At 47.8% G+C, this 11,814-nt stretch overlaps 4 protein-coding genes across 4 annotated transcripts in view; 2 read left to right on the top strand and 2 right to left on the bottom strand.

Annotated features, from left to right (window-relative positions):
• Positions 1-141, top strand: part of C922_03263 (hypothetical protein) — a gene marked incomplete at both ends in the record, with an annotated part of 2,898 nt that extends 2,757 nt beyond the window's left edge. The window contains one exon of the mRNA XM_008818855.1: positions 130-141. Within this exon, the coding sequence (XP_008817077.1) occupies positions 130-141 (12 nt within the window). The remainder of the gene's footprint in view (positions 1-129) is intronic.
• A 135-nt stretch (positions 142-276) lies between these two features.
• On the bottom strand, positions 277-2,991 carry C922_03262 (hypothetical protein; the record flags this gene model as incomplete). Its single annotated transcript, XM_008818854.1, has 1 exon — positions 277-2,991. One exon carries the CDS (start codon positions 2,989-2,991, stop codon positions 277-279), a length of 2,715 nt encoding a protein of 904 aa, XP_008817076.1.
• A 959-nt stretch (positions 2,992-3,950) lies between these two features.
• Positions 3,951-5,835, top strand: C922_03261 (hypothetical protein; the record flags this gene model as incomplete). Its single annotated transcript, XM_008818853.1, has 2 exons — positions 3,951-5,497; positions 5,592-5,835. The coding sequence occupies 2 exons, from the start codon at positions 3,951-3,953 to the stop codon at positions 5,833-5,835; spliced, it is 1,791 nt and encodes a 596-aa protein (XP_008817075.1).
• A 561-nt stretch (positions 5,836-6,396) lies between these two features.
• Positions 6,397-11,814, bottom strand: part of C922_03260 (hypothetical protein) — a gene marked incomplete at both ends in the record, with an annotated part of 9,056 nt that continues 3,638 nt past the window's right edge. The window contains one exon of the mRNA XM_008818852.1: positions 6,397-11,717. Coding sequence (XP_008817074.1) covers positions 6,397-11,717 — 5,321 coding nt within the window. The remainder of the gene's footprint in view (positions 11,718-11,814) is intronic.

Below are 11,814 nucleotides of genomic sequence, written 5' to 3'. Positions count from 1 at the left end.
TAAAAAAGAAAAAAAAAAAGGGGGTAGCCCTCCGTGTGTGTGTCCATTAGGCCTGGCCCACTTTTGTTCTGTACAGCTGCTTTCGAATTGTACATATTGTGAGCGCATTTTTTTTTATACCCTGTGTAGCTATCCAGGTAACCAGATACCCAGCTAGCCGTTTTGCTTTTCTTCTTTTTATTTATTTATTTAATTATTTTTTTTTTTTTATAAAATACCTGAACGGTTCATACTTTTCTGAAACCTATTTTGTCCAACATGGTGTTTTCCTCCCATTTACTCTCCCACATTTTGATCCCGCCTTTCACTGTCATACCCATCTAACCCGTACGCCCCATCGCACTCTCTTTGATCCTTTTGGTAAGCATCCTCATCTTCATTTTCTTCATCCTGCTCCTGCTGATTTTGCATATTTTGAATAAATTCCTCCTCGTCTTGATCCTTTTCTACATCGCTATCCATCTCATCTACATCCGGACTTGGTGCCCCATCCTCGCCGTCTCCCTGAGCACCTTGATCATCGTCCCCAGCAGCACTGGTTTCATTTTCCCCCGTGTGGAAAATGTCAATCCAGCTGGTAAGGTAGAGCAGAATTTCATTAAAACTGCGCAACGTGTTTAAGGTATACTTCTTGTCAACACTGTAAATAAATGGGTAGTCGAACTTTTTGTAGTAAAAAAAATGCTGTACATCTGAGGAAATTACGTGATTTTGTTTATCTGTATGTTCATCCAAGAACATGAAGAGACAGGACCTTTTAAAAGAGGGAAGGTCGTAAAAGTTCTCTTCCTTTTTCATGAGAAACACATAATTTTTAAAAATTTTTTTCATATCGTATAAGGGCACAAATTTTCTGTTAAAAATGTGTGAAAATTTTACATCATCTAAGTTGACATATAGGTATTCTTCCTGTTGATCGTCTTTTTTTTCTGTGAGCAGATTTTTAAATAAATTGTCCTCCTCTCCGTTTAAAAAATGGTAAAAGAACTTTGCGCTTGTGTTATCCAAGCAAATCACAAACAGGTTCTTTATGTCAAAGTAGAACAGCATCAACATGAGTATCCTTTTTAGAATGGAGACATTTTTTGGGAAACCTTCTTCACTGCCATAGTCCAGTTGCGGCCATATGGAAAGGCTCTGTGTTAGGTACGAAATTTTATCGCAAATATTTCTCACATGAACGTTCAGGTGCTTGTCGTTCGCGCTGAGGATGAGGATGCCTTTGTCTGTGTTGATGTTTATCTCCTTGACGGGGGGGAGGTGCTCCTTTTCCTGGTCCCGCTTCGTGGACAGGTTAATGACGATGGATTTGTCTTCGTACTTGAGGAAGCCGCGGTCGCTGAGCTTGGGGACACACACATAGGCGCAGCGCTCGTCGGCGAAGGTTTCCGCCTGTTCGCGGTGAACCCCCCCAGGGCTGTTGCTGCGGTTTTCCCCGATCACGTTTGGACACTCTTCTCCGGTTACATTGGTACCCCTTTCGCCACTCACGTCGCTCTGCTTTTCACTGCTCACGTTGCCGCATTCATCGAGGGCTGGCTTGCCCAAGCGGCCATGCCGAATTCGCCGCACGAACGCCCTCATCTCTTTAAACAACAAGGGGCAATCGTAGTTGTAAAAATTGAAGTCATTGACTCGTAAACTGTTGAGGAAGGTGTTCCTGTCGAGGAGGTTAAAGACGTTAAAATTTTTTAAGTCGTTAAAATTTGTCTGCATTTTGTAGAGTCTTTGATTAACGTCAATGATTTCTTTGATGTTCTCCATGGATAGTTGTGTGTCTATCTGCTCGAGGCTTTCCGGGTCGTCGCTGCTCGGTTGGAGGAAGCTAACACGGGCGGTGTTGTCTTTACGTGGGTTATTGGCCTGCGTCATGGGGCTTATCTGCGCACTTTTAGGGATTGATTCCCCGTTCGGCTGGTCATTCGTGTTATCGGTATGGTCATTACACACGCCATCGCTGTGGTCGTTAGACACATCATCACTGGGGTCTCCGCTAGCCTGGTCATCCCCCCCCTCCTCGTAGACCACCGAAACGTGCTTGTTAATGGGCTCCGTTCGCGGTTCCTTTTTCTGCTTTAAGGCTTGAATTGCCGTCTTGTAGTTTCGCAGGTATCGATATTTTAAGTATATAATATGCCTGTACATCCTGTTTCGCAGGACGTGAAATTCCTTTGCTGAAATGGAATTGACAAAGTTTGCGTCCAGCTTGATTAGGTACCTGCCAAGGCTGTCGTCAATGTAGAGGTCGTCATGGCGCCCCTGAGTGTGGCCGTCGCGAACGTAGCCGTCTTCAGTATATCCGTCGACAGCGTATCCATCGTCAACATAACCGTCGCCAACGTATCCCTCGTCTGTCTCGTCCCCGTTCTTTTGTCCCTCCCTCTCCAGGAACAAGCTAACTTTGTTGTAGTGGTCGTCTTCATCTTGTTTCTCCCCTTTTAACTCCTTTTTCAATAGGAGGCTCAGCACGTCATAATTTATGTTGCACAAGCTGAGGAAATTATTTCTTTTTAATTTTTCTATTCGCTTAATTTCTTCCTGGGGGGTCGATTCGCGTGCGCTGTTTTCTTGCGAGTTCTCTCCCCCAGAGGGGCTCCTACATGTGTCTTCCCCTTCTTGGTGTGTACTATGGCTTAACTGGCGATTGCTTCCCCGCTCGTGGCCCCCTGATTGTTTCTTCCCTCGCCCTAATTCGCCGCCTATTTGGCTGCCCACTGGAGAAGCTGCTTCCCTGCCTACCTTCCCATTTGCTATGTTTGCCTTCTTTTTCCTTTCCTCCTCCTCGTAGTCATAAATAATTTCGTTGAGAATCTCCTCGTATTCTGAATTCCTTCCTTTGTCTAGGTAGCCATAGTTGTCCCCCGCGTCATGAAGTTTGTTTTCCTGCCCCCTGGTAGCCTTCCTTACCTTGACGCGGTACAGCGTTTGTCTCCTGTCGCCTCCGTCGAGGGGCAAGTTCCACAGGTAGAACAGGCATAGGGCATTTTTCATGTACGCGTTTGGGGGGTGGCGATGTGATGTGATGTTACGTGTGGTTATGTGACATCTGGTTATGTGCCGTGTGGCTATGTAACGTGTTGCTACGTCGTGACCCACCACGTGGTAGTGTTGCATCACTACGTCATTACCATGACGCTCCTACCAAACGAGCTTCACTCGCGAGCGTAACTGGGGAAAGCCCCGTGCAGAGGAAATGCTGGCGTGTAGAAGCCTATTTGGGGGGGCACTGAGGACAAGGCCATAAAAAGTGGTCTCCCCATTGAGTCTCCCCCTCTGCCCTCCCTGCACATTCGTGGTACACAAGGTGGGGGTGGAGGGGGTCCACAAAATTGGCAATTTAGAAACATATAAGTTATGAATGGGTAAAAGGAGAAGCAAAAGGGATAGAGATAGAGATAACGATAAAACAAAGTGAACATGTACACTTGGACCTATGCTTGCCGAGGCCCAAGCGTGGATAACCCTAAGTGCGGTGCACGGCTGCTTAACCACACTCGTCATTTCTGCTGCAAAAAAATTGGGTCCCCCCCCGCTGCGGCCAGAATGTTAACATGAGCATTCGGTGAACATCTTCCGGGTGATCTGTTTTTTTTTTCTTCTTCTTCTTTCCTTTTCAGCTATCCATTTTGACCGCTTGGCGGGGCGATGGATTTGTTACCGCTTTGCAGGGCGGTAGGCCAAAAAGGGTGTAGGCAGCGAAGCATGTAACGCGGTGGGTAACGGGGCAGGCCGAGTGTCCCCTCGTAACTACCAAATTGTAACTACCCACTGCTAGTGGCACAATTTCTGTCACGTGTGAACCGTCGCCGCTGATTGAACGATGCTCCCCTCGCCTACCCGCCAACACGCGTCTTCTCCGGAGCGGTGATAACACAAGCGACGAAACGGATCAATCAGCAGAGTTCTAGTTGCCAGAAGAAAGAAAGAGAAAGTGGTACCAGAAGAAAAACATGGGGGCATTATCGCTACCCACAAAAGGGAGACGCCTCTACAGTATAAAAATTATTGACAGGGTGACAAAGAAAAGTGTAAAAATATATGAGCATTCGTCTTTTGGGCGGAATGGAAAGGGAAAGAAATCGGACGAGGAATGTCCACATCCCAATGGTGAGAGTACGTTTCCTACTGATGGAGGACTTACGTGGGGTGAGAAGTACAGAGGGACACCCATGGTGGGCGTCAAAAGTGATGTGTGCAGAATGTCCACAAGGAAAACTTCCATTTTTTATGAAAGCGAAAGGATTATTAAGTGCGAAAGTGGAGCAGGCGGCGACGGAGCTATCAGCTTCAAGAAGTTTAAACGGAAGGTGTTGGGACCGTTAGGCATACCAAATGGGGGAAAAGGGGGAAACGGTGGCGACGTGTACTTATGTTATTGGGACCGTGAAGGGGGTGGACCTCTCACCAGGAGGAGGAAGCGAAGAGGTGAAGACCAACATGTGTATATTAACAACTTGGAAGAGTTACCCTGCGTCATTTCGGCCACCAGGGGAGAGAAAGGGAAAGCTAATCAACTGAGAGGGAAAAATGGCATGAGTGTTTTTTTACACGTCAACAAGATGTGTCATGTGTATCGACTGTTTCCGCGGGGGGGGGAAGACGCTACCGGTAGAGAAGGGGCGGAGGCTACATGTAGAGGGGGGGAAGAAGCAACGTGTAGAGAGGTGCCACACTCGGAGTGTACAGATGTCCCTTTGCACATTTTAGGAGGACACACATACGATGCACAGGGGACCCCCTTGGGTGATGAAAGAAGGGACGTGCTAATGATAGGGAGGAACGACCAATGGGCCAGTCCCCACGTGAAGGGAGATCACCACAATGTAGTGGCTTACAAATCGCAGTACGAAGACAAAGTGTACAAAGTGATAAAAAAAGAAGACCCCATTTATGTGAAAAAAAATATGCACATTTTAAAGCAGCTAATCAGGATGGACAAACAAGTGGGCGGAGAAACCTACCTCGGGATGTTAAGTCCAAGGAACAATTCACTTTTACTCTCCAAAGGGGGAGAAGGAGGTAAAGGGAACAACATGCAGGATACCTACACTTATGGGAAAGGAGCAACGGGGTCTACTTCCTACATAAGGATCGTTTACCGATGCATTAGTGACACTTGCCTTTTGGGGTTTCCCGGATCGGGGAAGTCTACTCTGCTCTCTTTGATCGCTCCGAAAATACACACGGTGAATAACATGTATGTACTGAAGAAGATTTTCTTCACAGATAACTTCCAGGTATCCGTCGCGGACTTTGTTGGCGACTGCACAGGTGGAGGCGGCATCTCACATGGAGGCGGCACCTCAGATGGAGGCGGCATCTCAGATGGAGGCCTCATATCGGATTCAAGTCGCACACCAGATGGAAGCCGCAGAGCAGAGCAGAGCCCCCCCTTCCACATCAGCCCCAACGTGGCTCACCACCTGGAACTCATCCACCTCCTCGTCATCGTCCTGGACATGCATCGCGAACTGATCCCCCAGTTTCGCGCCATTAGGTGAGCAGGGGAGGGGCAAGACGCGTCCGTCACTTGACCCAATTCACCGCGTCGGTCACGTAACCCAATTCACCGCTTTACTTCCTCACCTTAGGGAGGAACTGCGCCGGAAGGATGAGCGCCTATTCCTCAAGCCATACATCGTTGCCATAAACAAGTGCGACGCCCATTTCGCGGAGAAGATAAAGCGGGCGGAGGAAGCCTACCGAGACATAAAAGCTGAGGCTGGGGACGACGTCCCCGTTTTTTTCATCAGTGCCAAATACGCAATGGGAATTGACAAATTCGTTACACACCTGCGGACATGTGTGCAGAAGTTGAAGCAGGCCATATGTTGAAATGACCAGTTAATGCTTACGCAGTACAAACAGGAAAAAAAAGGCAAAAATAAAATAAGATAAAAAAACAAAACCCCTTCCACAGAACGATGGAGGAAATCAACAGATTAGTGCCATTTGACACGTCTCTACACGTGTACACATTGATGCGCATCCAAAGAATGATCAACGTCGCACAATATTTTGGCTAGCTGTATGAAGAAGTCAGGCAAAAAAAAGCAAAAAAAAAAATCAAACGCAATTTAACAAATGGTCCCCGTCCCCCTGGGAATTTACCAAAGGGGGAGGGGCAGCGCAGTGGTGAGGAAGGCATCAAAAATTAAAAGTAAGAAATGACGGATAACAAAAAAAGGAAGTTACTAAAAAAGGAAATTACTAAAAAACGAAGCTACTAAAAAACGAAGCAACTAAAAAACGGGGTAACAAAAAAACGGGATAACAAAAAAATGGGATAACAAAAAAATTACAACAGACACGTAGTCGGTATGGACAGCCGCGATGGCCAAGTCTAGAGGTATAGGTCACTTCCTCACCGCGTGTGGTGACCAACCCCAACGCTCCCTAGATTTCACTGAGGGAAGCCTGGTCCCTCACTTGGTCCCGGATTTGTCCCCCCACTTTGAACGCCCCATTTTCCACAAAGCTCGGGTCCGCATTTATTCTAGTCTTCCCCTTGACCAGGGACGAAAATTTCACGTACTCGTTCGAAGCAGGAGGCAAATCGACGTTTCCCCTATTTTGGTAGGAGTAATTTAAACTAGCATTACAAAACTTGTTTGTCTCTCCAGGGAAATATTTTCGGGGGAATTGATCCAAATAAATGTTCCGAATTTTGCAAATTTTGCCAAAGTTGGAAGTGCCTTCATTCGTCAGTGGTGTTCCCGTGTCTGGTGCGCAATTGAAAAACTTCCTGAGGTGTGGCTTCTTCACCTCCCTGTGGTTTCCATAGGACGTTTCTACATCTCCGTATTTGATGAAGCCGCTTCTCTTATTTTGATGGTACGGAAAGTAACTGCTTTGGAGGAAATGATTTTTCGCGCCTCCGTTGTGTTTGTGGAGCACCGTGTCAGGAGTTCTTCCCAAATCGGTCACATGGTTGCCGATTTTGTCTACCATTGCGTAGGTGCCGTCAGTTGTGCGTCTTTGTCTTTCTGCTGCTGTTTCGATTTCTGTTCCTTTTTCTGTTTCGATTTCTCCTTCTCCTTCTGTCTGTTGGCATCCCTCCAGGGGGTTAAAAAACTGATGGTTATTCCTCTTCCTTTCCTGACTGAACCCCACATTGGGGTCAACATATTTATTCCTTTTAAGTATGCTCCTGCTCTTAAAAGCATGTTCGCTTCTGTCATTTCTGTAGTGAAAGAAGCTGCTTCCGCTGTTGCTACCGATGCTGCTTCCATTTGGGGTTTGTAGCTTTTCCTGTCTTGTCGTGCTCATCGTAGGAATAACATTTCGAAATTTCTTCCCCTCATTTCTGGGGGAGAAAAAGAGGCCTTCTGCTGTGACATGATTTTTCACGCTCAAAAGATCTTCCAGTTGTGTATTAATTTCAATTTCGTTTTTTTTAAAAAATTTCCTTTTCATGTCATTTTCCCTCTTGTATCCTTCCCGTAGGTTGGTGCCTCCCCCATAAGACCCAGTGGCATACGTGAATAATGAGTTCCTGCTTTCGAAGGGGTTGTACTGCCTCTTCCCTGGCTCTATCTCCCTATCGTAGCACTTGTAGGTACCTCTCCTTTTGTCGCTCGTGGGGTAGTTGCGCTGGTGGGTGTACTGGCGAGTGTACTGCTGCGCATAATGGTGCGTGTACTGGGGATGGTACTGGTGGCTATACTCACTCTGCGTAAGGCTACTAGCGGGGGTGTCTCCTCTGTGGTTTTCCCCTACATGCTGTACCTCGTCACTGATGGGGCGATACGTGAGCGATTTGGTTAACCTTCTGTTTGATTCTTCCACTTGTCCGCTTAGGGGGTGAAGCAGCCCATTCGTCTTCACCTCAGCACCTCCGCCTACACTTTCTTGGCCAATCAGATTCGTGGTGTGGACATAGCAGCCGTTTTCAGCTCTATCCGGGGTGTGTCTCATCTGTGTGTTGCTGTCTCCACTGTGGTAATCGACGACCGAGTTGCTGGGGCCCGAATTGTTGCTCCCCCCGTTGTTGTTATTCGCGACAGTCGTGGTTGTAGTGGTAGTAGAGTTACTGTTATTGTCGGCGTTTCCTCCCACTCTGTTCAGGTCGCAGTTCATGTAGTCCGTTTTTTTTAAGTAAGTACAATTGAGAGCATCGTGTATGTCTCCTCCCGCAGTATTATCCTGTGCCGATGCTTTCTCACTCGAAAGGCGGCCACTGCTTGGGAAGCCATTTTCTCCCTTCACATGGTACAGCTTACCATTGGAATGGTTTGATGAGTCCTGGTCCTGCTCCGAGGGTTTATCCTTCGTTTTGTGAACTGCTTCGTCGTCTTGGGGACCTACGCATTGTTGGCTCATCAGATTGTTCGTGCCATGTTTGGGGGGTCCTAACAGATCGGCGTCTTTTTCCCAAGGGGTGGCCTCAACAGAGAGGCTCTCCACCTGTTCCCCTTCGAAAGTGTTTCCCCCCTGGTTAGCCGCGCTGCTCTTAAAAGGTGCCACATCCTCAGCGAGTTTCTCTTGAATGGCGTAAATGGACAGGTCCCTATCTGCTTGCTCGTTTTTATTAACGACCATTTTGCTATCTGGACTGCTCGCAAGTTCTGTCCTCCACACGTTGATCTCCCCACTGTGCATCTCTGTATTTTTTCCTTCGGTCAAATTATAAGTATAAAAATGAGGGTGCTCTCCTCCCATGTAGAGTTGTTCTTCACTTGTTCCCTCTGGTGGAGTACACCTTTTGTCGACACTGCATGCAGTGGTGGTGCTCCCCATTGGGGGCACTCCGTATGGGTCCTTCTCATCCATGTAGCTATTGTCTGCATCGGATGGACTAGGTTCACACATGTTGAGGTTGAGGTCATTCGATTGGCAGTAGTCTCCATGAGGGATAATTTCCTCCTCCCCTTGGGGCCTGTACAGCTGCCCTTTTGCATTTTCTCCTGCCTGGGAAGTATCCTCCGAAATGCTGCAATATTGATCAGGGATGCTATTTTGAGCAAGTTTGCAATCGCTCAGTTGGTTTATCTCTCTGTCGAGAAGGCCGAGGTGTGTTTCGTTTTGTCTGTACTGCCCGTTTTGTTTCACATTGGTAGTTGCGGAAGGGAGGGGATAGTTTGGGGGATTCACTTCGGACTGAACTGCAGACTGCACTTTGGACTGCACTGCGCATCGCAGTGGGGACCGCGCATGAGACCCCCCTTCGCGAAGAACCACTTCCCCCCCGTGCGCCACCGACGAAGAAGAGTCCCTAATAAAGCCTCTCGTTCTTTTGCCCAAAGGATAGCTCGGAGGAAGATTTCCCCCTTGGTTCTTTTTCATATATGGGGAGTAATTCTGCCTGACTCTGTTCAGGTCAAAGTGGGACTCACCCGAGTAGTCGTCTTCTCTCATCGAATTGGCAACATAGTCCGCACTGGTGAAAGCCCCCTTCTCGTAAAAGCCATTTCTGTCAAATGGTCTAAGAAGTTCTGATCCCTCCATATCTACCACAGTGCGAGAAGAATAACAGAATTTAGGACCCATCTTAAAACGGAGAAATTTATTTCCTGGTGATGCTGTGGGGACATCTCTAGGAACAGTTGCCATGGAGGGATTATTCTTTAGGAAGACAACCTTTGTGTCATTCGACTTGCCCTCATGATCATTCTGTTGAGAAACATCCTCATCGCTAATTCTGCTCCTCCGAATATCGTTGTTGTTATTTCCTTGCTCGAAAAACAAGTGATAGTTTTTTTTTTTCTTTGTTTTGTATTTTTTAATTAAGGTAAAAATGTTGAGTAGCGGGGGGAGTGTTACTATGTTTGGAGTTGCAACATGGGTGCTGTCCTTCTGCGTGTCATCAGACACTGGTGAGTAGTGCCAGATGTTACCTTGCTGATTGTCACTCTCCTCCTCGGGGGGTCCACGCGGATCCTTCTCACCTGCGAAAATGGCCGTTATTCCCCTCAACTTCTCAGCGTGGGCATTCTCCGCGTCTAGGTCCATGCCGTACAAAATACTGCGAAGGATGCTTCCTCCAGTGGGGGTCTCTCCACGCGAATGTTTCGTAATTTCTGCTGCTGCGTCTTCACCTCTACTTGGGTTTTCTTCCTCTGCTGCTGACTCCATTCGTGACAAAATCGAAAGGTATATGTCGTTCCTCTGCTTTGGATCTTCCCTTGTGGAGACCTCCTGCTGGTCTCCAAAAAATTGCGCTACGTCTTCCATGTGGAGAAAGGTACACCCATCATCCTCCTGGTTCTCCAGGGTCATTTCTATGCTTTCCCGGATGAACAACGGGAGGTTGTTCAAATTTCTGTAGCTGAGATATTCCCTTCTGTTGATTCCCCTCGGTTGATTCGCTTCTCTGCTCATTTGCCATTTCGTTGGGACGTTGGAGCGTTCTACCTCTTCGGTGCAAACGGGGCGACAGTGGTGGGAGGTTTCTTCGATTCGGTCTGTCTTGTCGCTTTGATCAGTCTTGTCGCTCTGATCAGTCTGCTCGGTCTGGTCCGTTTGGTGCTCCTTAGTGGAGAATAATATCCCCCCTTTGGTAACTGACTCATCTGGTGCGTCCCCATGTCCTTTGCTCACTTTGGAATTTTCACCCATTTGAATCTGTTGGTTTTGTCCTGTTTGCTTTTCCTTATTGACTGCTGAGTTTGATGGTGTGCGAGCTTTCCCGCTTGGTGGGGCTCCCGTGTTTTCACTCCCCCTGTGGGGGGTAGGCAGCACATTTGTGTGGTTTCCTCTGGGTAGTCCAGGGCTCATCTGAGCCGCTATTTCCACCACGACTTCTTCTTGTTCGTCCTCTTTCTTCTCCTCTTCCTCTTCTTCTTTCTCCTCCTCCTCCTCCTCCTCTTCCCCCTCCGCGCTGCAACTACCAAACTCGTGGTGCTCGATGAACTCGAGGAAGGAGCCTACATTGATGGTCTCCTTCTGGAAGATCCTGCAGTTGTCCGGGGTCCTGTACTTCTTATGCTGAATGTGTGTCCGGTGCATGTTGTTGTTAGGGATGTACAACTTGTAGTGCTTACTAAACGGTTTGGCTAGGAGCAGATTCTGCAGTTTCTTGTAACCGAAGTGCAGGCTGTTTAGCTCCTTCTTGAACTGGAGAATGAACTGTTGCTTCAGTTGGGCCAAGACGAGTCCATTAGGTTTGTGATCGACCAGCAGAGAGATGATTCTCATGACTTCTCCTAATGTCTCACATAGCTCATAGTTAAAATTTTTGATCTTTGGGTACAAATCATCTGCACTTTTTTCGCATGCCGAGACGGGCAGGAGGATCCTTTGAGAGTAAACAAATATCCCTTTATGTATAGCTAGCTGTACTAGGTGGATAATATCTCCTAGTCTCTTCGATTTGAAGTGTTTAATTTCGTTCTTCAGTTTGGCTGCGAATGCGTACCTGCCTCCGTTAAACATGTAAGACTTGAGCTTCTTGGTGCTGGATGAACAGAAGATACACTCGCTGCCGTCTTCGCTGCTGCCGGGGTTGGCAGTCGAGGCGGCGTTGGTAATGGCGTTGGTAGCGGCGTTGATAGCGGCGTTGGTAGCAGCGTTGGTAGTAGCATGGACTGTCACTTCGTCCGCTACTTCGGTAGGCTCCTCCTCCATGGCCGCTTTGCTGATCACCGCGGCGAGCGCGACGCTGGCAGGCGAGAGCAGCTCCATGCTGCCGCCACTAACCGATCTGTCCTCTCCAAAGGGGGAGTCCTCCTTTCGCGAAGAAGCCGGAAGCGCCCGGTCGCTTTGGTCAAGCAGTTTCCCTGATAAGTTGGCATCTTTTGCATCGTTTCCATCATTTCCATCATTTCCATCATTTCCATCGTTTCCATCATTTCCATCATTTCCATCATTTCCATC

This window comes from Plasmodium inui (assembly GCF_000524495.1).
Source record: "Plasmodium inui San Antonio 1 unplaced genomic scaffold supercont1.13, whole genome shotgun sequence".
Lineage (NCBI taxonomy): Eukaryota > Apicomplexa > Aconoidasida > Haemosporida > Plasmodiidae > Plasmodium > Plasmodium inui.
The sequence above is the reverse complement of the archived record's forward strand: the minus strand, read 5'-3'. Positions and strand labels throughout refer to the sequence as shown.